The sequence below is a fragment of the Vombatus ursinus genome, unplaced genomic scaffold, assembly GCF_900497805.2.
Source record: "Vombatus ursinus unplaced genomic scaffold, bare-nosed wombat genome assembly UNPS02011700.1, whole genome shotgun sequence".
Lineage (NCBI taxonomy): Eukaryota > Metazoa > Chordata > Mammalia > Diprotodontia > Vombatidae > Vombatus > Vombatus ursinus.
This window is the reverse complement of record NW_020951478.1, coordinates 6,387,992-6,415,434: the sequence shown is the minus strand read 5'-3', so window position 1 is coordinate 6,415,434 and position 27,443 is coordinate 6,387,992. Positions and strand designations below refer to the sequence as shown.

The 27,443-nt window shown below is 36.4% G+C and overlaps 1 protein-coding gene across 3 annotated transcripts in view; it reads right to left on the bottom strand.

Moving 5' to 3' along the window:
* Positions 1–27,443, bottom strand: part of INTS6 (integrator complex subunit 6) — a 107,968-nt gene that overhangs the window by 19,417 nt on the left and 61,108 nt on the right. For all 3 annotated transcript variants that reach the window (XR_003568635.1, XM_027856899.1, XM_027856900.1), the window contains 12 exons: positions 21,906–22,031; positions 21,070–21,224; positions 12,777–12,929; positions 12,515–12,647; positions 11,539–11,633; positions 7,982–8,092; positions 6,535–6,750; positions 5,829–5,955; positions 5,169–5,311; positions 3,676–3,910; positions 2,006–2,380; positions 603–696 (listed from right to left, as the gene is read on the bottom strand). Coding sequence is in view for 2 of the 3 variants with exons in the window: in XM_027856899.1 (XP_027712700.1) it covers positions 603–696; positions 2,006–2,380; positions 3,676–3,910; positions 5,169–5,311; positions 5,829–5,955; positions 6,535–6,750; positions 7,982–8,092; positions 11,539–11,633; positions 12,515–12,647; positions 12,777–12,929; positions 21,070–21,224; positions 21,906–22,031 (1,963 nt within the window). In the remaining variant the exon portion in view is untranslated. The remainder of the gene's footprint in view (positions 1–602; positions 697–2,005; positions 2,381–3,675; positions 3,911–5,168; positions 5,312–5,828; positions 5,956–6,534; positions 6,751–7,981; positions 8,093–11,538; positions 11,634–12,514; positions 12,648–12,776; positions 12,930–21,069; positions 21,225–21,905; positions 22,032–27,443) is intronic.

Sequence of the window (27,443 nt, the reverse complement as noted above, 5' to 3'; positions counted from 1 at the left end):
GGTTGTTGTAAGATTAGCTAGATTTATTTTCTTCCATTCATACAAAGTTATCTCAATTCATGTGACTACTTATATCAATCACAATAATCTGATCTAGATTATTCTCACAACTGTTTTTAGGCATGTAGGTCAGCCAGAATTTTAGCTGCCCCACTACGGGGTTCACTTAATTCTGAGAGGTTCCTCCCACCTATAAACATATTCCATTCCACGTCTTATTTCTATCACTAACATTTATGGTGGTACAACTACAAAGACTACAAAAAATCAAAGGCTGGAGAAACAAAGATAACAAAGCAACAGATTGGGAGACATGAGATAGCCCAAATTCCTCATGTCTGCTTACATAAAAGCATTTATCCCATGGTTTCCAAGGAGTTTGAAGGTTTTCGTTTAACTGGTAGAATTTTTATTAAACATAAAATATATACATAAATAGAGGTCTATATGTAGGGTGTACACGCACAATACTCTACAGAACATTGATTACATATGCTAGACCAGGAGAGGGAGGTGGGGAACCTGTGGCCTCGAGGCTACAGTCATGCACTAGACAGTCATTTTATAATATTTGACAGTTATGTTGTTCCAAGATTACATACCTTGATGCTTCTTTAATGACATTCTGTAAAAATATTAATCTTGTTTGCAAACTGCCTTGCACATGCTTCAGTAATGTGAAGATTCTTTCATATTCTTTAAAAAAAAAAAACATGAAAAGCAGCATTTAAGTAAGTGGTTTTCATGTAGAGGTAACCATTTGCTAAATTATCTTTTGTAGGTGCTTTTCTACAAAGAAATATCGGCATACTAAAATATGAAAATCATTCTGTAAAAGAAGTTTAACACTTTGATTTATGATTCATAATGCACTCCAAACATGTATGGTTAAGGAAAATAAATGTGAAGAAGAAAGTAATTTATACAACATTAATATTTTGAGACAGCTCCTACATCAAAGTAATAAGTATAAAGCCATCAATTTTGTAGATAGCTTTATAAGTCCAACTGAAACAAGATATAAATAAATTTCTTTATTCAACTATTTCTTGAGCTTTAAGAAAAAAAATTTAAGCAAAATTGAGTGTTTGTGGGAAAGGGGTAGAGAAAAGATTCTGAGGATTTCGAATGATTGTATTATACATTTTAAGTTTCTTGAAGGCATGAATTATATTTTATTCATTTTTGTACCTCCCAAAGTTTTACAAATGGCAGGTGCTCAACAAATCTTTACTGAATAAGTGAATTAAGTTATTATAGTGAATTGAAAGTTAAAATGATTTCCATTAAATATCTACATACCATCTTTGGTGCAGTGGATAGAACAGTGGGCCTCGAGTCAAGAAGACCTGAGTTCAAATGTGGCCTGAGACATTTACATGTGAACCTGAGTAGGTCATTTAACCTCTCTGCTTCAGTTTCCTCAATTACAAAAATGGGGATCATAGTATAACCTACCTCTCAGAGCTGTCAAGAGGATCAAATAAGACAACAATTGTAAAAGGCATAGTACAGCCTCCTTCTTTCCTTCCCCACACATAACTGTTGTTAAGCCTATACACTAAATACATCCCTATGCTCATGCTTAATCATGGTATTCAACTTCAAGAGACATTTATTAAATGTCAACAATATGTATACAGCACTGTGCTATGGGAAACACAAAGATTAAATAACACAGGATCTTGGCCCTAATGGAGCTGACAAGCATATGAAACACCATCCTAGGCACAGTCAACCCTCAATAAATGCTTGCTCATTAACTAAAGTAAGAGTATATACAGTGCAAAATCATTCTGCTAGTTAACGTCTGCATGCTGGGGGAGGAATTTCAACTCCTGGAGAGCGGACTATGCAGTCAAAATGGATCTGAAAGGGCAATGAAATTCATTAAGCTCTGACTCAAATGTTGTCTAATAATGAGAGAGATTTAGGTCTGTATCACCAGTAGATTATACTGCTCTATGGCCACATAAAACAGAGGTATATCTGTACTAGTACATACTTCTTCCTGGCTTTCGAATTTCCTTCATTATTTGTGCTTTTAATTCAATGTTGACCTCCTCGTGACTTCTGCAATGCATCAATTTCTTCCCTTTGTTGAGTGAAGATGCTGGTATGTTATCCTCAGCACACTGTTCTTTATCTCTTGGTTCCTCATGATTTTCTAAAAATCCACCCACAGTAAGGTCATTAGTTCCTAAATGATCATGGCCAAGAGCCTCCGTGTGATTGGTTGGTCGCTCCAGTAAACTGACTGGAGAAGAGGATGCTGAAAACTCAGAATCCATCACATTCGGTGCAATGTCTGATGACAGTTGGTCTGCAACATGATTCTCAACCACATCATCCACTGCCATATCATTAGTGGTTTCTGAAGCTAAAAACAAAGAGATAAGAGGTCATAAAGACAGGGCCAAACAGGAGGCATTTAATCAGAGACTATAAGAACATCATCTAAGGTATATCAAACTATCTCCTGTACAACTACAAATCAACAAACAGGCTGTGGTGCTAATGTTTTCTTTAAAATAAATGTTTAGGCAGTGGTTTTTAATTTCTATCACGCACTGTACCTTTTAGATAAGGTATGTTACCTCATGTTAAAGAGAAACAATCCACCTCGTTTGTTTTTAAATTTAGTCCTTTAATTGTTTTGCCTTCACGGAATATATGTTTACTCATGGCATCTACCTCACTCAAGAGGATGGGCCATAACTGCCTCTCTCATTCTTTCCTCTTGACCCACCTCAGGGCATGCTAATTAAGAACAATTAGACTTGACCAGCTATTTTGATATGAAAACAGGAAGTGTTATTGCCAGGCTTGGAAAGGAATAAGGTTCAGTGTCCCCAAGTGTGAATCCCAGCTCTGGCTCTTACCATCTGCCTAATTCTGGGGCAAATTCCTCGACTTCTCTCAATTTCAGACTCTTCCTCTATAAAACAGAGGGTTTGGAAGAAATAGACTCTGCGGTCACTGCCACCTCACAATTCAGGCCTTGAATTCTGATTTAGCAGAATCTACACCACCACACACACTGTCTGGTTCCAGATAACATTATTCTTTGGACCAGTAGATAAAATGCTGGACCTGGAGTCAAGAGGACTTGAGTTTAAATCTTGCCCCATGAACATATTAGTGAGCGACAAGCATGTCATGTCACTTCTCTGGGGCTCAAGTTTTCTCATCTCTAAAACTCTTACCTCAAAGCTAAAGCTATAACATGTATAAAGTGCATTGTAAACCTTAAAAGTGCTATGTAAATGTTAGCTATTATTATTCCCAAATTTATGACAATAAATTCCCAAATTTAAACTGTACCATGCCATCTTTACTTACAGGAATCACTTTCTCAAGTGCATAGGTTTAGATATTGTCATATTTTATAAACCTATGACTACAACCTTTGATAAATTTATGAGTCACAAATGACATTTTGAAAATGTCAAATCCCCTAAAACAGTGGCATGAATATCCAAGTGCTCAGTAAATTTTATCCTTGAGGAAATGAAAAAAGAATTCATATGCATACGTAGACATGTAAAAACCATCTTTAGAAATATCTGACTCCTAATCAAATCACTATATCTAATATACAATAATAAATAACTGAAGAATTATCAAGAGGCAAAAAAAAAAAAGGAGATAAAAAGATCAAAAAGTGCCACAAACTTTTGTGGAGAGGAAGAGGCTTGATAAGGTCTGGCTGTGCTTGTGCAGTTGGTACAGGAGGCCCTTTTCCTCCAATATGATTGTTCGCAATAGGAGGAGTCTGCTGCCTTCCTCTTAGAAGTGGAGACATACAACGTCGTCTTTTGGGGATCCCTTGCATATTAGGTTCTCCAGGTCGTTTGTGTTTATTCTGAGGTCCAGATACAAATTCATCTGCTTCATCTATCATCATACCCTATGAATAAAATTGATGAGTCAGTCAGTCAACAACTACTTGTTAAGCACCTACTCTATGCCAAGCACTGTGCTAAATGCTAGACACAAAGAAAGGCAAAAGACAGCTTCTGCCCTAAAGGAGTTCACAGTATAATAGGGAAGACAACATGCAAATAAGACTATTTCATAATTTATAATGGACCACATCTGGCAAAATCAAGGTTCCAATTAAAAACACACCTTATACACCTATAAGACCACTCACTACATATTAAATAATCCAACCAGGGGAAAAAAATCTGTTTACTTTATCCTCACGTGAACAAACTGAGAGATATGTACAGAATGAAAAACTGAATATCTTTAAATTCACTTTAGTTTAAGACAACATATACCAGTAATTCTCAATCTATTGCTTAGAAACATCCCAATCTTCACATAAGCTTCAGAAAATGTTACTCCAGTATGGACAAAATGCCATATAAAGAAATGAGGAAGGCAGAAAGGTATGGAAGCTTTACTGAGAAACAACTAAAGAAAACTGAAGGATCAGCAAGGTGGTGCATTGGACAGAGCACTGGCTCTGGAATCAGGAGGACCTGAGTTCAAAACCGGCCTTAGACACTTGACATTTAGTAGCTGTGTGACCCTGGGCAAGTCACTTAACCCCAATTGCCTTGCAAACTTCCACCCCCTCCCAAAAGAAAAGAAAACTGAAGAATAAAAAATAAATTTTAAAACTTTTCCAAATGACAGTTAAAAAAAAAAAAAACAGAGAGAAGCCTCTGTAATAGTAAAGAAGTTAATTTATTCCTGGAAAAACATACAGGACTCCTAATTACTTAAAGAATTCACGCTAAAAATGCATGAAACACATGGCTTCTTAAGTTTTATTTTATAAAGCAAAGGTTATTGGGGGTAGGGAGGCAGAGGAAGTAGCAGTGGGGTTTTCATGCTGAAATCAGTACTAATTACACTATATTACAAAAATATCTTCAGTGTCAGATTTTGTCCAGATTGCTAGATTGCTATGCTAAACATTGGTTCATTTTATTAAAAAGGAAGAGAATGGGGGGAATCAAATCAACTTTTCATTCTGCCTGACTTTTAAGGTATGCATTACTATACAGATTCATTCCTATTGCTGTTTTAACTTCTGCAATAAAAAGTTACCAACATTTTTTGTTCATATTCCAGAAATTAGTTATTTTGAAATTATGCTTAAATTTACTTTTGAAAATGACTCCCAGTCATATGAAGAAAGACTTTAGAGTTACCTTTTTGTCTAGCTTGAAGGGGTTCCCAAATGTATGTAGCCTTCGAGGCTGGTCAGGGTCAAGTTCTCTAAGAGGAGAGGGTATCTGCTTGAGGTACTCTTGGTAATTCCCCATTTGTGCTATAGGAACACTGTGCACTTGATCTAACAAAACAGAATCAACAAATAAAATTCTGCTAAATTAATTTCATCAGACTGCATATATAATTAGTTATCAAACTTTCATCAGAATAAATTCCCAACAGAAATTAGTGCAGAAATAAAGTCTTTAAAATGTAAAATATGTTGGCATGATTTCTATTATGGCAATTTTGCTCAGTTTTCAGAATACTATTAATATTGACTGGCATAGATTGAAGTCCAGTGAGAAATCCTACTATGAAAATCCATGTTTCCTCCACTACCCCTCCTATCAACACAACTTTCTAGAAACAAGCAATACATGTTACTGAGTAAAAGGACAGAAGGCCCTGGATTCATGACTAGAACTTCTATAAACACAGGTGTTCTGTGGTATCAATGGTACCTCAACAGCATCACTTTAAGAACAGGTTTTTAATTCAGAAAAAAATGTACTAAAATCTGATGTAAGCTTGGTAGTAATAATATCATGTTTATATGAACCACAAAGGAAATACAAATAATTAATCAGTAGTCTAACCTTCATCTTGACCTTTAAGATATTTACGGGTTGTCTTCAAAAGATTAGATCTCATCCTTGTTAAATGATCCAAAAGATTTCGTCTGGGTATATCATAAGCATTTCTAAAGGTCTGTGGCTTCAAATCCTAAGGTTAAAGTATTAAGAGGGAAAATTGAAATGAATACTTTCACAAATGTAATAGAAATACAGTAAACTCTCTTATCTGTGAAATGGTTAGAGAACAGAATATTCTACTTAACCAGTTTAGTCTGCAAAAAGGGGAAGAATGTTCTAATAATCAGAGGTATGTAATAATGGAATGGGTTGTCTCGAGTAGTAAACTTCCACCACGGGAACCATGTGGGCGGGGTCTAGGACACCACTGGTCAGAGGCCTTTATGGCACTGTTAAGGTCTTTTCTATTGCTATACCTTATGAAATATATGGTTAATGAAGCTCCATGGTATACATGAATTATTAATTTTCAAAGAATCAGAATAAATTATTTCAAACACAAATGATACTAATCTTTGATAATTGAGAAAATACTTCAGAACTGTGCAGTGCCTCAGGTAAACATGAACACCAGTTATTACCTTACTGTAAATGTGTGGAAGTGCTGGTAACAGAGTTCTGATAAGCAGAACGTCAGATAACAGAGAGTTTATTGTATTCAACAACAAAGGAGCATATTTGAGGTGGTACTATTATGTACAACAATTACCTTATTCAGCAAAGCAACTTGGAACCCAGTGTATTCCTTCATGTTGAGGTCTAGAAGTCTGTGAGGAACTTCCTCATTAATTCCCTGTAGCAGATGTTGAAAATCTTTCCTATATGCCATTGACAGATTGTGTGATCGGCTTCGGACCTTAATTCCAGTTTCCTGCACTACTTTTTTGCCTACAGATCCGATGACTCTATCAGATTCTATTTTGGCCTTAATTCAAAATAAATAGAAGTTGACATGATATATTCTAAACATTTTTATCAGATTATAAAAATAAAAAAAAGTTTTAAATCTTATGTAAAAGATTCAGTAAAAATGTGATACACTATGAAAAATCATATATAAGAAACAAAAATCTCATTCACATGGTTATGGATTACCACAATTCTAAGTCATCTGAGCATGGTAAAATTTCACATAAAGGAGCTGAATTCACTACATAAAGTTTTTTTTTTAATTTCTTAAGACTGACATGTTAACAGCTACTACACTATACTAATGGTTGCTATAAAATGTCACCAAACCATGCATAATATATAATCACACTCAGGAGTGATGAGAAGGTAGAGGGAAAAAATCTCACGAATATTTACCCAACATGACTTCTTATCCCATACAATAAAGTTCTTAGACATATACCAAAAAGCAGAGAGTGATATAATTATATAAAGATTACCAGAAAGAGAAAAAAGGCATTAAACAGAGGAATTTTTTTTTAAACAGAAGTAAATGGTTACTTTTCTTAGTGGTCCATCAGCATTTTAGTCAACAGCCAATTTCCAATGGGAAATGTGCAGTTCCCAGCTGTCAGAAGTCCTAAGCATGTACTATATTTCATAGCACGCTAATAATTTGGCAAGATAAAGCATCATTTGACGACTATTTTCAGGTAACTTAACTGACACAATATCTTCATTTACTTTGAATTATGGCCATTATGATACAACTTACTGATTTGTTTTTTTTTTTTGTGTGCCCAAGAAACTTTAAAAAGGAAAAAAGAAAACCCATTTATTTTAATATATGCAAAAGAAAATAATGCTACTTCCAATAAAAAGAAACAACCTCCAACAAAAACCTCAAATCAAACATGCAATGTCTATATCAAAGAAACTAGCATGAGATCACAAATAAAGAAATTATAAAACCTTAAAATAAGCCTAAATTCAGTATATGCAGACCACATGTATGTTATCTTATCTAAGATTTATTCCATGAATGATTTCTCATTTTCTTATAAATTTAAAAATTACTTAAATATAAAATCTTAATATCAATTTGGGATCTTAAGTACTGAGCCATCCTAATGATAACTGAATTTAAGTGAAGCCAAGCTGTCTGAACCAGTAAGACCGGCTCCAGTCTTATTCACTGTCTTAAATTCCAGTTCAAAAATTTTAGTAGCTTCCTATCTAATGATATTTCTATTTATTAACATTACCTGTTGACTCAATTTCTTGAGGTATGAAATGACACTATAACTAAGTCCATATTCCACACTGTCTGCTATAAGGTTAGGCGCTCCCATCATTCTAACAGCTTTCTTCAAGGGCTAAGAAGGAAAAAAAAAAAGACAGAAATCTTTATTCAATACTGAATCTTGACTTACATTAAAATATTAAAAGGACTTTTAGAACTGAGTTACTGGATAAGAAAAAGTCATGTCTGAAAACTTTAAAACAGTCTGTTTGCCCCCTCAAATATTACAGTAAGGGAGAAAATGGAATTACAGTAGCACAAACAGAAAAAGGTAAAATAATCAGATAGCCATTTAACGATTTAAAAGGCATAACCATGAAAGATATCATAAAGAGTAAAGTTACGTTTCACTTATATACCGAATAACCATTATTAGTATTTGAAAACAAAAGACACCATTACATCAAAGCCCAAGGGAAAAAACTGTTGAGTCAAGTCCGACTCTTCACGAGTGGTTTGCATTTCCTTCTCCAGTTCATTTTACAGATGAGAAGACTAAGGCAAACAGCGTTAAGTGACTTGTGCAGGGTCATGCAATGAGTAAGAGTCAAGTCACATTTGAACTCAGGTCTTCCTGTCCCCAGGCCTGCCCTCTACTGATTGTGCCATTTAGCTGCCTGTAGACTAACTCATTTGATTTGGATACTTTTGACAAATCCACCACTACCAGTGAGGAGTCTGTATATCAGTGCTCTTCCCACCCTTTTTAAATCATCCTGTATTTATCTATAAAAATGTTGCATTCCCTCTTCCATCTACCTCACTGGGAAACAGAAACCCCATTACTTTTTTTTTCAACTTTTCTTTTCCCAGAGCCTGAGCACAATAATTTGCAAACAGTAGGTATTTAATAAATGCAGGACAGAATATTACCAATAATAAAAACTGTTAAGCTCACAAAACTTACTAAATATAATCCTTTTTATTCATCTCTCCTTGTCTCTTGAGCACACTCCTTCCCTAGATGGGATGGCCTAGGACTCAGCAGGGGGCAGTGGAAAGACTAACACTCCTGGGGTCATAAGACGTAGGGATGAATCATGATTCTGACACCTATTAATTCACTGTAACCTTGAATAAGCCATTTGACTTGTCTAAGCTTGTCTCCTAATCTATAAAACAAGATGAACAGTTGTACTACCTGCTTCAAAGGGCTGTTTTGACTGTACGTAAAGCATTTTCAGCCTGTAAAGTACTATATACAGGAGAACCATCATCGTGACCATGTCACCTTCTTCACAGAAAAAAGACATCTAGTAGGCTCCATCAGGTATTCCTTTCATCTTCGCCTCAATACACCTTTTGCCCTTCTTTGTATCACTAGCACTTGAGTTCCTAGCACACAGTAAGTAGTATGTGTTTAATAAATGTTTGTTAATTCACTCTCCACTGAAAAATTCATCCTTGCTTTACAGCTGTTACACGACAGTTGTGCTGACTCCTCAATCTCTATCTTCAATTCTGACCTCTCACCTGCACAATTTCTCCCCAATTATCGACAAGATGCCTCCACCTGAATGTCACATCAACTCAAAATAAACATGTCAGAAAGTTAATTCATAACCATGTGTACAAATGCTTCTCATCCCCAATGACTATTTCTGATGACAAAACTCCTATTCACTTAGCTTCTATCCAATCTTTCAAGAAATCTTATTGTTCGTTCCTTGAGAATGTCTCTCAGATTGATACATTCCTCACTATTTCTATTCCTCAGACTCATCTATTCCTTTCCATTTCTCAAATTCATTCAATCCTCACATTTCACTCAAGACAGGTCCTTCATTACACTGATTTCTAGACAACTGCAACAACACCTTACTTGAATTCTCTTACTCAGGCTCTCTACCCTTCAAAGTTAATCTTAAAACACTATTTTCAGCATTTCATTTCTTTGCTGTGAACTGGTCCAACTGCCCTGGAAGACAGTTTGGACTGATACAAGAAAAGACACTAAACTGACCACATCCTCTGACCCAGAAATCCCACTCCTGAACACATGTACCAAAGACATGAAAAGTCCCACACACAACCAAATGTTCAACTGTGGCGTGTCAGCCACAGACAGAATTACTGGGCAAAGAATTCGGAAAAACACGGGAAGATTTTGTCAACTGATGCATACGGGAATAAATAAAAATCAGGAAAACAACACGTAAAATAACTACAACAGCGTGCAGCCCAACCCACAACTGCTGCTATGGAGATCTGGAGGGACTGGGAGTACCTGCTGGGTCTATGCATTCTTAGGACAGCCTCAAATCTCAATGGCTTCTCTCCAAGGTAAAAATCACGCAGGCTCTGGAGAGACAGAACTTGGTTTCACATATGAATTCTGTCACATACTCCTACTCCTGTAACTTTGGCCAAGCCACAACTTCTCTAAAACTGGTACTCTCCTCTATAATACGGCTCAGATGAACTCTGGTCCTGCCATCTCTGGAGCTGTGAGGGTCTTACAAATTTCTAAGTTACAAATTTTCATTGAACTGGGAATGTTATCAGAAGAAAAGATAAAGTAGCATCAGAAAGGGTTAATTTCAGTTGCCAAGTGGAAGCATAAAATCACTGGAATTACACAGTAGCATTCTGGCTATGTTGTTGTTGTTTTAAAATGATATTTAACAATGTTTTTAATGTTAATTTGGGGACAGGTTCCTGGATCACCTAAGCTTCGGAGAGGAATTCTCTTCATCTATGTTTCGAATAACCTGAATAAAACTTAATTGAACCACTCACTTGAGCAGTTATCCAAGGCTCTGTAACAGTATTATTGAAATATTCTCAATATAAATAAATTGACTATCTGCCAACTCCGTAGAAGGATCAATGGAATGGCCATGTTTCCTTTGAGTATGCCAAGCCTGAATTTCCTAATTTGTATAGGCTATTGAGCAGCTCCAACACTCATTTCCAAAGCCCTGATAAAATGTTGAGTATTTTATATTAGTGTTCATTTAGGTACAACTTCAACACATCTAAAATTATCTATAATAGAACTCCAGCTAAAAAGAATTTAAGTTCCCACTCTATATAAATCTACAACTTTCTATTTGCTATAAGTAGCCCCTCATTTATTCTGCTCAGGAAACCAAGTTCAACTTATTACCTTCCATTCTCATTTTACCAATCCTAGTATGAAATTTCCTAGATAACCAAGGCAATTTTGTGTAAATATAGTCTGCTTTATGAAGACTCATACACATTCACCTGAGAAATGTTGTGGAAGTATTAGCCAACTGTCTTTTCTCACTGTGGAAAGTAGGACAAATTCTGAGGCTCAGAGCTACGCAATGTGTTCATGATGGTAGCAAAGCTAATAAGCATGAGGGCTAAGAGTTGAACTCAGGTACCATGACCCTAAGTCTACTATATCAATTTGCTGCAAGTTTCTGAATACCATCCTTTGCAATTATTATACAATGGTCATCTAAACAAATGATAGTACAAAATGTTAATAAAATAATTTAATATAATTAAATACCCTCTATTTAAAAAAAAAAATTTTCATAATCTTACCCCAAGATAGTAGGGAGGCATGGTCTTCAAATAACTTTCAAATGACTGTCTCCACTTTATTGTTGGCTTTGCTTTATGCACCTTGAACAAGTCATCTAAAAATGTATAAGATCGAGAAACCACCACTTTTCAGTATTTAGAAATACAAAAGCCAGTTTCAAATTTATTATTTTACAAAAAAAAATCAAATTCATTATTTTAAAAGCATGTACCTTTAGATTTGTAAAAAAGTTAAGTCAGATATAAGCCTGAACCAGTTACCATTCAATGAAATTCCTGATTTCTAGTCTTTTCTCTTGGAAAGACATTTCAAATGCAGACTGAAACATGGGAGACAGTTCTGAATAACTATGAACTAAGGTTTCAAACAAAAATTTTGTGAAAAGAAAGGTAGGGTTACAAAAATATAGTGAAAACCCATTTAATACATCACCTAAATACTGAAGATCTAGACATAACAGATCCCAGGAGTTACCAACATGAGGGAGAGGGTTCGCCACAGAATATATAGATAACAGTGCTGTAACCACCATTATTTAGCCTGAGATGATTGTAGGGGTAGAAAGGGGTCATCTCTAATAGTTGTGCTGCTGAGCATCAATATTAGAGGTGTCTAGAAGCCAACAATTTTGAACGTTTACTATATCATTATTTTGGGTCAAATAACACTTTGATTTTTAATATCTGTCAGAGAGAAAATAAGGCAGTTAAATTCATGCAAAGAAAAACATTTTCAAATTAAAGTGCATACACATATGTATACATACATACATACATATACACCTTTTCATTTTATAAAGATGCAAGTAACTGTTATGGACTTCCTTTGATTAACACATTTTCAGTAATGTATACACTTCCAAAAGATAATCAATGTTAGAAGAAATATTACTAATAGAAACAACTTTCAAAATTTGTTTTTCAAAAATTATTTTTCATACACTGAACTATAGGAAATTTTACAAGCATTACTTACCTAAAAGAGGAAGGAGGACTGGATAATTATAAGGCATCACAAATAAATTGACACAATTCAATGCTGTACTAGCTTTCAAGTAACCAAAAGGATGACCAAGTTCACTATATTTTGCACTATTGCTCACATATACCTGTTAAAAGAGTTATAAAAACTTGGTAAAACTGATAAACATTGAATTTAAACTGCTACTAATGATTTATCAATTAAAAATTTCTAAAATATACAATTTATTTCTAAATCACTTTAATGTTTAGCTTACCTGCCAACAGGTTTGAGGGGATTTCCTTTCCAGGATAAACTGGGTCAGTGGTGAAGGTTCTAATTCATATTTGTCAAAAGGCAGTTTATCAATAACCATTGGTTCACAGTCAGTACAAGAAAACTTCACCACAGGGTGTGATGTCCGAGGTGGCTGAACAGAAAGATATGACTTTCATCATCAAAACACTTTAAACAACTCTTACCCATTCTCAATGAAAATACATCAAGAACAAGAGGCCACATGAGCTATAAAATAATGGGGTTGCAGTGGATACCCACCAATGGTCCCTTCTAGCTCTAAATCTATGATCAATCTTATACTTTAAATATGACATTTAATAATGCAATTAAATTACATATCCAGAGGAAAAAATATTCCTTTCCATTTCCAAACGTTTAAGTTTCTCTCCTTTCACTATTACTAATTTCTGTTCCCTAAAAATCCCAGTATAAGGGAAAATGTATAGTTCAAGAAAAATTTACATGGAGGCAGAGGGGAAGGTGGGAAGGGAAGGAATACTTTTTTTTTTATTTATTATATTATGTATTTACATTAAAGAAATCACTAAGATAGTTTGTCTGAAATTAGTCACAAAGCTGACCATAACTAATGACTATGTTATAGCATATAATATTTGCTTACTAACAAAACAATTCAGTTGGACAACAACGTGGTAAATAAATCAGCTGTATTCTGAGAAATAGCCTTCTGTTTAGTAACGAAAACCACAAAGCAAAAAAATTCTTACTGTTTGTGTGGTGGCAACATCTGACCTAACCAGGAAAGCAGAATCTAAGTGATAACTTGTTATCAAGTATTTGTTCCTAATAAAAATTCAAAACATTGACTTATAGACAAAACAGGAGCTATTAATTATCTTATTATTTTTAAAGATCATTTTTGAACTACTATCAAAAGCTATGAAATCTCTCATTGTGATTAGAAAACATGAAATGATCAAGAAAGCATTTGCTTTACTAACAACTAGGAACAATGGAAGTTAAGACATGGATTACTATTTTCAAAGGCAGTAAATACACCTGACTTGTTATCTAAAACAAAATTTCCTGAGGCATATAAAGGCACTGACTTTTCCTTCAGACATATAAAACAGACTAAATAATGTACTTTCTATTTGAGTGTCTAAACGTCTTCAATGACATCAGTGAAACCTGTAAATGACTTAACTGCACTATTTTTTCCATGTCTAATAAACCTGACAAGACTGTATTCTTCTGGAGAGCAAGATCAACCACAGCACCTAGTACGCAGCAGGTGCTGAATAAATTTATTTCTAATACAGAAAAAGAAAACATCTTGCCTCAACTCCCTTTCTTACTCTCAGCAATCACCTCTCTTAGTTCTTGTAGCGCCTAAGAACATAGTTCACCTGGACCAAGCAAAGAGCAGCAAGTTGCTCTTACTAGTTCTCCTTGTTTATCTTGAGTATCCTATCTCCCTTTTCAGCCATACTTACTCTATCTTTCCCAGTCCTTGGTTGGGCAGAGAAAAACATAACTAAAATAGTAACTGGACGACTCTGGCTTCTTTCTGTAGTCAATTACCTCATTCACTCACATCAGCAGTCCTACTGTAACTTCTTTGATCTCTGATCCACCTCTTTCCCCCCCTCAATATAGCTACACACACACTCACACAGCCACATACCATTTTCACTGTCTTCAGTTTTTCTTAACAGCCTAAATCTTATCCTCTTTCTCATTTCATTTCTAGATGTACGCTATTCAATCCAACTCAATGATCATTCATCAAGCTCCTAGTATGTTCAAGGTATGCTAGGTTCCAGGAATACAAAAACAAGATGAAAACCTGTTCTGAGACAATTCCATACAACTGCCTGTGGACAGCTCTGCCTGGATGTTGCACTTGAGAAAACATCTAAAACCAATCTGGTCATCCTTTCCCACTCAGAACTCCCAAGTTCTATAGTTTTCCATTAATGGAATCACCATTCTCCTAGTCACTCAACCTCAAACTATCAAGCGCCACTTTTTACTCTTCCTAGATCATTGTATTTAAGTATTAAATGCTCTAAAATCTTCTTTTGAAACATTGTTCCTACCTTTCCAATCCTTCTGCCGTGTCTGCATTAGTTTGCTTACAGACTGCTCTAATTGCTTCCCAGCCTCCAGCCTCCTCTTCTCTCTCTCAATAATTAACATACAAAATCTTTCAGCTTAAAAAAGTAGATTTTCTCTTTTCACTCTCCTGCTAAAAAAACCCCAAGAACTTAAATGGCTTCTCAGTACCTACTGAACAAAGTCCAAACTCCTTAGCCTTTCAGTGTGAATGTCCATATTAACTTTCCATTTTAACAACCCGCCAATGTCCCCATACCAACACAAAACCTATGTGTCTAGTAAACTGGACTCACCATTCCTAGCAAATAACACTTCTCTCTTTCCGTACCTTTGCCCACACTTCTCCCTCTACTTGGATATTCTGTCTAAATTCTGCCTGTGGAAATAGTCGTTCAAGACCCGGCATAAACATAATTTGATTTACAGTCATCTCAAATCAATTCCAATGGAAGTAATCTCTGCTCCCTCTCTTCCCATTGCTTTTTGTACCACTCTTATGGTACAAGCTGACTCAAAACTATCTGTGTTTATGTTTTATCTGTAAAGAGTGTTGAGTCCAGGTCTAGGCTGTGCCGTAACTTGCTATGTAACCTTAGGCAAAATGATTTATTCCTATGAATCATCTAAAATGATGTTTTTCCTCATCTAAAAATGAGATTATGATAGCTTTTAAGATTCCCTTCTCTCCTTCCAACTTTGAGATTATATGATTTTACTAAATCATATGCTTCTTGAACACAAAGGCCTTCATTATCTACTCCCCAAGTACAGATCTGCCTTTGATACCATTCACTATCCCTGCTGTTGCCCTTCATGTATGAACTCAACAAACAGGCCAGTTATGAATGACTTTGTAAAACACTACACTACAACCAAAATACAATAGTGCATGTATTTCTGGCTATTACACTACATGAAAAATGCGATAGATTCATAAAAGGTCCAGAAAGCAATTAACATAAAGTAATCAAGGTCAACTGAGGGACTTCTCTTTTGAGGACAAACTAAAATAACTTGGAAGTTTAAATGTTAGCAATGCTGATGTAGCACTGAAGAAGAATAATGGGACATTCTGAAGTCACCTGTGATCTTTATAATGACCAATACAGACTCACCCAAGGAGAGGCTGAGCAGTGTACTGAAGACAGCTAGTCTCAAAATTAGGAAGAGCAAGCGTTCAAATCCTGCCTCTGATACATACTAGATTTGTGGGCATCAGCAAGTTACTTAAAATTTCAGAACTGCAAGCAACTCTCTAAGGATATATTATGGATCTGCATTTAGTAGTTTCCATACTGAGATCTCAATGGAAAAATTACAGGTTCAGATCCACCCCCAAATTACCAAAATAGTCCAAATCTAGTTTGCTATAAAACACATCCTGATATTCAAGATAACAGACTATGCAAAATTATTTCTTAGCTCTTCAGTCTCGTTGCATGCTAACTTTCTATCCTATCATCCCACTATCTCAACACATAAGCATCTTCCTACAAAACAGGTTAATAAATTAGTGCATAATACAATAATACACACAAAAACTTCTCGATGCTGAGTGAAGCGAGCTTCAGAACCAGGAGAACGTTGTACATAGTTAACAGCCACGTTGTGCGATAACTATTATTGAAAGATTTAGCCCTTCTCAACAATACAAGGATCTAAGACATCTCCAAAGGCCTCATGATGGAAAATGCCATCCACTTCCAGAGAAAGAACTATGGAGTCTGAATGCAGATCGAAGCATACTATTTGCTATTTTTTTCTTCGGTTGTGTTTTGTTTCCTCTTTCTGGTTCTAATTCTTACTTACAACACCACTAATATGGAAAATATGTTTAATAGGAATGTATATGTATAGTGTATACCATCTTGGGGAGGGAGGCAGGGAAAGAGGAGAAAAATTTAGAACTCAAAAGCTTATGGAAGTGATTGCTGATAAATCAAAATCAATTAACTAAAAAAACTTCTCTATACATTGAAGATACTTCTAAAGCAATTTAAAAACATATCTTCATTTCAATTTATTACCCATTCATTTTATGTTAATATCAATTAAAAAACAGAGCTCTATGACAAATTCATACCTATACACTTTTTCAAACACTAATAAAGACTTACATAGAAATTACTAATACGCTCTTCTGTTGGGGACGTTATAGAGGGAATTCTCAGTTGAGGACTGAAATATCCTATTGCACTAGATGAACTGTAAGGTCCCTTCCAACTTTAAGATTCTGTGACTTTTTTTTTTTTAACATCCTAGATTAAGCATGAATTCATGACAGAAACTGAAGTCTAATATTGTCACATTATAAATGTCACAAAAGAAGAAAAGAAAAATAGGATGGGCACAGATGGACAATGATACTGTAAAAGAGCACAGGATTTGGAGTTAGAGGACCTACATTCAAATGTAGACTCTGCTACTTATTTATCAATGTGCACACAGAGAAAGCATAACCTCCCTGGTCTCTGTTTCCTCATTTAAAACAAATCAAAATAAAACAAAACAGGGCATTCAACTAAAGGTTTCTTCCAGAGCCATACTCTCCATTTTACAAATCGACTCCATAATCTTATGGAACTCAACTCTTCTCACAATTTCTTTCTCAAGCTGCCTATTAATAGCTACTACTAACATCTGTTAAATATCACTGTAATAACCACCACAGATCAAGTAGATCTGGTTGGATCAGATGACCTCTAATATCCTTTCCAGCATTAAATATGATTCTATGATGTTCCAAAGTAGGACCTTGCTCCTCCCATCTTGAAAGATTTAATTATTCAATTCATATATCAAAGTCATATGAAAAGAAAATGTTAGGAAATGGGAGGGATCATCTAATCTTATAATTTTTATAACTGAGGAAAAGGAAGCCCAGAAAAGACTAGTGGAAAAGGAACTTGCCTAAGATCACACAATTAAGTGAATTAAAAAAAAAAAAAAAATAGGGGGGAGGGGAAGAGGAAGAGGAACCAGGCTTCCAATTCCCAATCCTGGAATATTTCACTATACTGGTTCCACTAATACATTATTCCCTGACAAAGAAACCTTTTCCTACTAGGTTAAGCAAACAATGGGTAAAGAAAACGATGGCATGTTTCCACTAAGTATAACTTTTAAATCAGAGAACTTCTCACTTCTAACTACCTAATAGGTGATACCAAGGAAAATAAGATGAACAAGGGTTCTCATTCAAATATTCTTCCTTATTTACATACAATGCTTACAAAAGAAGTGGTCACTTTTGCTCAGGATGATATAATGGAATGAATACTATACGGAGGGAAAGCAGTTTTAGTGCCCTTTATCTGTTATCTCTCAGAATTTTCTGGGCTCTGGCAAATCTGCTACTAGTTACTGTGTAATCTTGGGTAAATATTTTAACTTCCATAAAGTGAGGCAGCAGGTTTCTCTTTCAGTTCTGACAGTCTACGATAGGTGGTACACAAGCTGTACAAAAGTGAAAGACGAAAAGTACAGAACTAAGACAACAGAAGGGCAAAGAACAGGAGGTCACATTTTCAGCTTTGTAATCCACTGAAATACGATAGCCAAGTGCCTACCACACTGAACCCAAGAGCCTGGAACTCAGTGCTCTTTCCCTTACGCCGCCTCCTCCAACTCCCTGCACTCCCACACCTCGAAGCTTATAGGAGAGAACGCAGGTAACTACAATAATGGAACGACGGGTGAGCATCAGAGAGGCAGAGAGAGGGAGGAGGAAAGGGAATAAACATTTATATAGTATCTACTATGTGACAGGTACTGTGCTAAGTGTTTTACAAATATTATCCCATCTGATCTTCCCAACAACCCTGGGAGGTAGGTGCTATTGTAATCCTCATTTTACAGTTGAGAAAACAGGCAGACAGAGGTTAAGTGTTTTGCCCAGGGTCACACAACTAGTGTCTGCAGCTGGATTTGAACTCATGTCTTCCTCACTCCAGATCTAGCACTCTAGCACTATGCTACCTGGGGTGCTTGTAATTTAGGTGTAATGGAAGGAAAAATTTTCAAGTCACAAAACCCTTACTGGTTTTAATATTTTTAGTGTTTTTAATATTTATTAATTTTGATTTACTTACATTTTCTTTCAAGTAAAAAAGGTGTTTGAAAAGTTAAACAAAGTAATTCTTCCCAAATGATATTTTTCTTTTTTAAAATAATCTGAGTTCCAAATTCTCTCCTGCCCTTCGCCCCTCCTTGAGAAGGCAAGCACCTTTATATGTTTTGGTTTGGGCTTCATATAGACCAAATCATGTAAACCTTAACTTCTGTACACGAAGCAAAAAGAAAAAAGGCAGTGGCAGTTAAATGCAAGGCTAGCTTGCAGGTTTCCTTGGAGAGGCACATTTATGAGCTGACGGAGGTAGTTTTATCAGGCATCCACAGGTAAAAATAAACATCATTTCACAGGACACTTGGTCATCTCCTATTACATTATTCATGATAAACATCTGCAAAATAACCACCAAGAAAATAATTGCAGTTTATGGAGCAACATCTATTGCAGTATCCACATTTGGACTCTAAAATTACAGTCCCTGACGTGCTGTACGAGGGAGTAGAAATAGTACTAAAGAAAAGGAGGGCGGAAAGATGATAAACTGATCGAGACCAAATCTTCAAGGGTCCAAGCTAGAGGCAATACAGTTTTGAGAGCATCAAGGGAATGATCCTCAACATAACTGAAATAAGGGAGTGTAACAAATTCTTGGAACAATCACAGACCTTTCGTCAAATGAGAAAAATATCAGTAACTACAAACTCATATATTCTTACCTTCCAAGCTCTACATAATAAGTTCCTGGCTACCAGCTTCAAACTATGTGGTCTACACTCTATCAACCACACCCCACCCCCACTATACTATATACTACTAATGAAAATGGAAATTGTACCTAACTTACCATAAACTTAAATAAACTATTTAGCTGGGGGAGGGGTGGGATTATTTTGGATTTAATTGAGTCAATTATAAATTACTTGTTTGAATATATAAAGTACCCTTGGATAATTTCTAAGGTACTACAGAATACTCAGAATTATTTCTTTAGTTCTTTAACTTACTGTGTCAAATACAGGATCACATCCATACAAATACATTACCAAAATGACATTGCTTTGATGGGTATATATACATGAGGAGACAGAGATGTATATCTACATATGTTTGTTGTTCAGTTATTTTTCAGTCATATCCGACTCTTTGAGACTCCCTTTTGAAGGGGTTTTCTTGGCAAAGATGCAGAAATGGTTTGCTATTTCCCTCTCCAAATCATTTAATAGATGAGGAAATTGAGGCAAACAGGGTGAAGTAACTTATCCAGGGTCACACAGCTATTAAGTGCCTAAAGCCAGATCTGAACTCACAAAGAGGAGTCTTCCAGACTCCAGGCCCAGCACTCTATGCACTACGGCGCCACCTAGCTGCCCTGTGTCCACATATATGCATGCAAATACACAAACAAGCAAAAACATCTACAGATATTTATAAACGTAAAATAAAAAGCACACACAATCTCGGCTTATTGTCTGGAAACCCTTCCTAACAATGAGAGCATCAAGAAGGACAATGTTCTCCCTCAGGAGGTTTGCAGGTGCTCTACTCCTGGATGAGCACTTACCATGCGTGCTGCAGAAGGGAGGTTTGGACTAGATGTTTCTGAGGTACATTCTAATGGAGATTTGGTGAAACTTTAAAAATATTTATTTCCATTCAAAAGTTGCATTCCTTTATAGCATCACCACTATCTTCACTTTTATTACCTTAATTGTGAACTCACTCAGGTTTTGTACAAGCTAAATTTGGTAGTAGACATGAGGGGAAATATGGCCTATTTTTGGCCCAAAACAATAAATACTGAAATCAAGTCTTCATGTTTAAAATCCAGCGATCTAAGGATAATACATCTGCATTTGTGGTCACGTAGCCAGATGCTGAAAGTAAAAATCTTACGTACAGTTTTACTTTGTAAAATAAAAAGACTACTCTTTTCTACAATTACTCCACAATGAACAATTTGGTATACTGATCCTCTAATAGAATGCATTTCTCCCTCAAAGAGACACACCCGTTACTTGTCTTGATTATATATACTGACCATCCACGATTTAAAATGAACACAATGCAACAAGATTTGTTTTCACATGCTTCTCACCACACTATTTCTGACACTTACTAGTGTTGGAGAATTTTGATCTGGCCAAAAGGATTCTGGAACAGGCCAGTGACCTATTGGAACCCCAGTTTTAGGGTTTGGTCTGACGTAGATAAGCTTATGACAGCTGTGCCAAGGTTGAGATCCAAAAGGTCTTGATAGTTCTGTCTGTCCATCTGTAGTTAAGAAAGTACAAAAAATGCATTTATCATTAAAAATTTGACACATAAATTTAAATAGTAAAATCAAAGTGACTATGAATCCCCTAACAATTTTGTTACTATGTAAGAAAATACTCAAAAGCAACTAAACTGTGCAACACTACCACAGTAACACTGTCCACTACAGCATTAAAGTTCTACAGTTACCAAACCTGCAAAATATCTATTATCATCTACTCCTAATAGATCACCTCTACTAACAACTTTCAGACTTCTGAGATTGACCCCTTAGAGCCTCAAAGAAAAACAAAGGTAAAATTTTGCCTGTTGAGTTCTATCTCTTCACCCATTCATGGCTTTTAAAAAGTCTAAAAAATCTTATCGTATACAGACTCAAGAGACTGAGAGTGAGTCTAGATGAAGGCTTCGTACAGGTAAAGAAGTAGATCTAACATGACAGTCCAGGCTTAACCCTGACCTTTCACACCCAAACAAATGAATGGGTTTTTTCCACACTGTCAATAACAAGTAGGTGGTGGAGAAGTCAGTCCTTCATTATCTAGTTTATATAAACACCCTCTTGGTCACCATTAAAGTTTTAACATCTCAGTATATTGCCATACCAATATAATTTCTCAGTTCTAATTTTACAACTGACAATGTTTACTTTAAAAATCTACTAGGAAATTACAGTACCTTCTATGGGGGAAGGATCTGGTCCTGCTTTTTCAAAGTTTATCACCACCCCACTTTGCACCTTTTGCACCAAGGACTCCAGACACTGATTAAGCATTCTTGGAGAACACACAGAATATGAGCGGCCTAAAATACAAAAACAGGACAAAAACTAGTTAGCCATCAAAGTCCTTGCCTTTACCAGACAGATCAAGAGCTATAAATTCTACAAGGGCAAGAACGAGAACTTTTCTAAAATGCACCCTTCCCAGAGCCAAACTCTCTACTGTGCACACAGAGGACATTTAATGCTGAATGAATGAAATGACCATCTCATTCCTGACTAAAAGTCAATTTTGACTCATCTCTTTACCTTTTACAAGAAGAGATTTTATAAACAATCAGCAACACTCATTCAACATGCATTTTAGAAATTTTTACTAACTTAATTTTTGGACCAGGAACTGTGATCTCTCCACACCACAACCCTATCACAAATTACATATACTTAATGCAAATTACAAATATTATATGTAATATATTTCCTTTAATGGCTATATAATAATTAGATTACTTCTCTCTAATTCCTTGAAATATAACCAAAACAAAACTTGAGGTATACCAAAGCTAGGAATATTCAATTTAACTCAACATTTACCATGTCCACTATATGCATAGTACTGGGGAAAAACACAAAGTTATCAGCAAATACAATTACACAACACCTTAAGGTACACAAAATGCCTTCCTTACAAGAATCTGGCAAAATATATAGTGAAACCATTTATCTTCTGTATGCAGATGAGGAAACCATAACCTAGAAAGCTAATTACTTCTACCAAGAAAAAATTACATTTACATACTGTTTTTAAGGTTTACAAAGTGCTTTCTATACACTGTCATTTGATGCTCATAAGAACTCCTTGAGGTAAGTGCTATAGATATTACCTTCTTTTAACAGGTAAGGAAACTAAAGGATGGAAGAAGTTAGACGACTCAAGCAGAGTCACAGAGTAAGGTCTGAGGCAGGATCTGAATCTAGGTCTTCCTGCCTCCAAGTTCAGCACCTCGAACCTCAATGCCACGCATCCTGCCTCTTTCAGCTACTGACCAGCAGATGCAGTTAGGGTCAAAATCAGGATTTGAACCCTGGTCCATTCCTGGTAATTCCAAGTCCAGTGTTCTTCCTACTACATCAAAATGCCTCAAACAGACCAGGCATAATCAAGGGATCACAGATTTAGGACAAGAAAGAACCCCAGAAGTCATCTATCACAACCCCTTATTTTACAGATGAGAAAACTAAAGCAAAGAAGCCATGTGCCTTAGCAACCCAGGCATTGAACCCAAGTGCTTGGAACTTGGGGCTCTCCCCCTTACACTGCCTCCTCCAAGTCCTTGCACTCACACACCTGGAACAATGTGTGAGCATCAGAGAGGCAGATAGAGGGAGGAGGAAGGGAATAAACATTTATATGGTACCTACTATGTGCCAGGTACCATGCTAAGTATTTTACAAATATTATCTCATCTGATCTTCCCAACAACCCTGGGAGGTAGGTGCTATTGTAATCCTCATTGTACAGTTGAGAAAACAGGCAGACAGAGGTTAAGTGTCTTGCCCAGGGTCACACAACTAGTGTCTGAAGCTATATTTGAACTCATGTCTTCCTCACTCCAGATCTACTACTCTATCCATTATGCTACTAGGTGTTTCTAATTTAGGTGTAATGGAAGGAAAATTTTTCAAACCATCAAAATTATTCTAAAGTGGAATGTGCTGCCTCCAAAGATGAGTTTTTAATCTGTATCTTTCAGCTGAGACCAAATGACTACTCATTGTAGAATATCTCGTGTAGATATAAATTAAACTGCATAGCCCTGGGAAGTCCCTTCCAGTTTTTAGAGTCTGTTAAAAGCTAATAACAAATGGTAATAGCTAAAATGTGTATTAATGAATAAAACAGCATTTATTAAGCACTTACCATATGTGCCAGTCACTGTGCTTAGTGCTGAGGATATACATATAAGCAAGATGGTTCTCGTCCACAGATACTTACATTCTAGTGAGAAAGGAGAACACATCCAAGGGGAGCTAGACATTAAAGCTTACAAAGCATTTTCCTTACAATGACCCTATGATATAACTAATGATATAACTTCATACAAATGAAGAAACTGGTACTCAGAGACATTAAGCAACCCTCTCAGAGTTGCCAGAACTGGGACTGAAACTCAGGCCTGGTTCCTTGGCCAGTCCTCTTTCACTATACCAGAGGTTCTTAATTTTTCATGTCCTCTGGTGAAGCCAATGGACCCCCTCTCAACATGATGTTTTTAGGTTCACAGAATAAAATACATAGGATTACCAAGGAAACTAATTATAGTGAAATATAAATATCAAGTATTTTTTAAAAACAAGTTCACAGACACTAGGCTAAGAACCACTCTACTATACCATGTCATTTGTTTCAGATCATAGAGGACACTGAATTACAAGCTCTTTTATTCAGTAGGTTACAAACAAACCATGGAAAAGCATGTGGCAGGCATTCAATGGCATTTCTTAACCTGAATGGCAGCCACCCTGTGTCTTCCTTCCTTCAAATCTCTTCTCCACCAGAGTGGTGAAGATTCAGCTCCTGTTTCACTCTTTTCCTATGGAACAAACTGTCCTCGGTGATGTCATTTAACCTTAGGATGAGTTTACATGTGAATAATGAGTGGTAGCTGAGGCACACATGCACAAATACTTGTATATACATTTGGGGGGGAGGGATTTTTCCCCCCAACTGAAATGTTTAAACTTCAGCCCTATCACAAATAAACTCTCCTTTTTGCATTCTTAATGGGTTCTTTGGACTCAATTACTTGAAACTCCAAGAAAACATGAAACATCACAGCAGATCAAATAATGATCAAGAAATTCAATAAGGAACTACAGTAAGTTGATTTCCTCAATCTCAGAACTATACAAAAATGTGTTCCAAAAGCACACAGGCAACAGAAAGGAGGTCACCTCTAGAAAAGCCAGCCATTCCAGCTCAAGCCAACAATATAACAACCTTACAAATTGGCCAGACACATGTAGCCTGCAAGATTCTACAACCACAATCAGTGGCAACAGAGCATTCTCCCCAAAAAAGGCCCATGGTGCTGTGTGACCCTGGGCAAGTCACTTAACCCCAACTGCCTTAAAAAAAAAACAAAAACAAAAAAAAAGGTCCACAGTGTAAGGAAACCTACAAGGTAGCATGTTGGGGAATCTTTGAAGGGACCATTACAGGCAGGAACCATAAGAAGGAGAGGCTAGTCTGGGCATGGCAGCATGAAGACCAATTTCCCCCCAGACCCTTAGGACTCTGAACCTCAAATACGCAGGTAGATCTAACCCTGGGAAGTAAAGGTTAGCAAAGGAACCTAATACAACAAGAAGCAAAAGATACAGGCTTACAATGAAAAAACAAAAAAAACAAAAAAAAACACCACCCCATACCTTATAAAACTATGTATAAAAAAAAGGCTTTTAAAGGAACAGGATTTCAAGGATTCCTGGGGAAAAGACCAGAATTTAGCAAGAACTGTATGATTATAATAAGCATAGTATAGCACTTCAAAATTTGCAAAGCACTTTACAAATACCTCATTTTATCCTCACAACAGCTCTTGGAGGTAGGTACTATTATTATAATCCCTATTTTATAGATGAGGAAACTGAGACCAACAGAAGTTAAATGACTTGCCCAGAATCACACAGCTATTAAGTCTGAGGATAGATCTAACTTAGGTCCTCATGATTCCAGGTCCAGTACTCCCTCCACTGTGCCACCTAGCTGCCTCTTAAGATGGTGAAGGGGAAATATTCTAATATGGGGAGAAGTAAAGGTCTCATCAGAAGCTTAATGCTTTCAAAGTTTATCTAGAGAGTTAAACAAGAAAAAGAGGATATAAAGGTGGACTGATTCAATTCTGAGAGTTTTAAAGGTAGAAGAAAAGAAAGCAAAAAGAGGAAGAAAAAGCATAACTTATTACTCATAATTGATGTCCATGAAAATTGTTCAGAGATTTCAGGAGTGTCCAACTCTTCATGACCCCATTTGGGGTTTTCTTAGCAAAGCTATCAGAGTGGTTTGCCATTTCTTTCTCTAGCTCATTTTCCAGATGAGGACACAAACAGGGTTAAGTGCCTTGCCCAGGGTCACAAAGCTAATAAGTCTCTAAGGCCTAATTTGAACTCAGATCTTCCTGACTCCAGACCTGACACTCTACCAGGGATGGGGAACCTGCGGCCTCAAGGCCACATGTGGCCTTCTAGATCCTTGAGTTCAGCCTTTTGACTGAGTCCAAGTTTGTTTTTGTTTTTTTGTGTGAGGCAATTGGGGTTAAGTGACTTGCCCAGAGTCACACAGCTACTGAGTGTTATGTGTCTGAGTTCGGATTTGAACTCAGGTCCTCCTGACTCTAGGGCCGATGCTCTATCCACTGCTCCACCTAGCTGCCCCTTGAGTCCACGTTTTACAGAACAAATCCTTTTATTAAGGGGATCTGTTCTGTGAAGTTTGGATTCAATCAAAGGGCCGCACTTGAGGACCTAGAGTGCCACATGTGACCTCAAGGCTGCAGATTCCCCAGCCCTGCGCTATCCATGTGCCACCTAGCTGCCCTGCATGAGAACATGCACATACAAGTATGGGTGAAGGGGTGGTGAAGAGGGACAATCAGATGAACCTCACTCATCTGAAATTAGGGATTCAACTAAGGTTTAAAATTTTAAAACAAAAACAAAAAAACCTAAAACAGCTGAACAAATTGTGGCTAACGAAGGGAACGGAATATAACTATGTTGTAAGAAATGACCAAAGAGGTGATTTCAATGACTCCTGAGAAGCAGGATGTGATGGAGAGTGAAGTGAGCAATGGCCAAATAACGATTTATACAACGACAAGGACACTGTAAAGAAAAACAATTCTAAAAGACAGTAAGTACTCGGATCAAAGGAATGACCAACCACTTCTCTGGAGGGCTAGAATGTTATATGCCTGACGTCAGAGAAGTGACAGACACAGTGCAAAAGGAAGCAGACATTTTTTCACTTGGTCATTATGTGATTTGCTTTTGACTGTGCTTATGTGTTACAAGGTTTATTTTTCCCCTCTCTGCTTTAAGAGAAAAGGGGAAGAATGGTAATTGGGGAAAAAAAGAGAAAGAAAGAAATTTAAAAAGAAAGCCACTGAAATATTTTTTTAGAAGTACACAGGAGAGGGAGAGGCGCAGTGGACTGAGCTCCAGCCTTGGAGCCAGGAAGACCTAAGTTCAAATCTGACCTTAGACACTTGACACTTCCTAGCTGTGTGACCCTGAGCAAGTCACTTAACCCCAACTGCCTCACCAAAAAAAGGGCAAAAAGAAAGAAACAAAGAAAGAAAGAAGTACACAGGAGAACAGAAGGTAACACAGATAAGCAGCAGAGTTTTGAAAATAATGGATAGAATTTAGTAAATTATTTTTTAAAGCAAGTAATATGAAATAAGAGATTCACAGTTTCATATACAATCTTC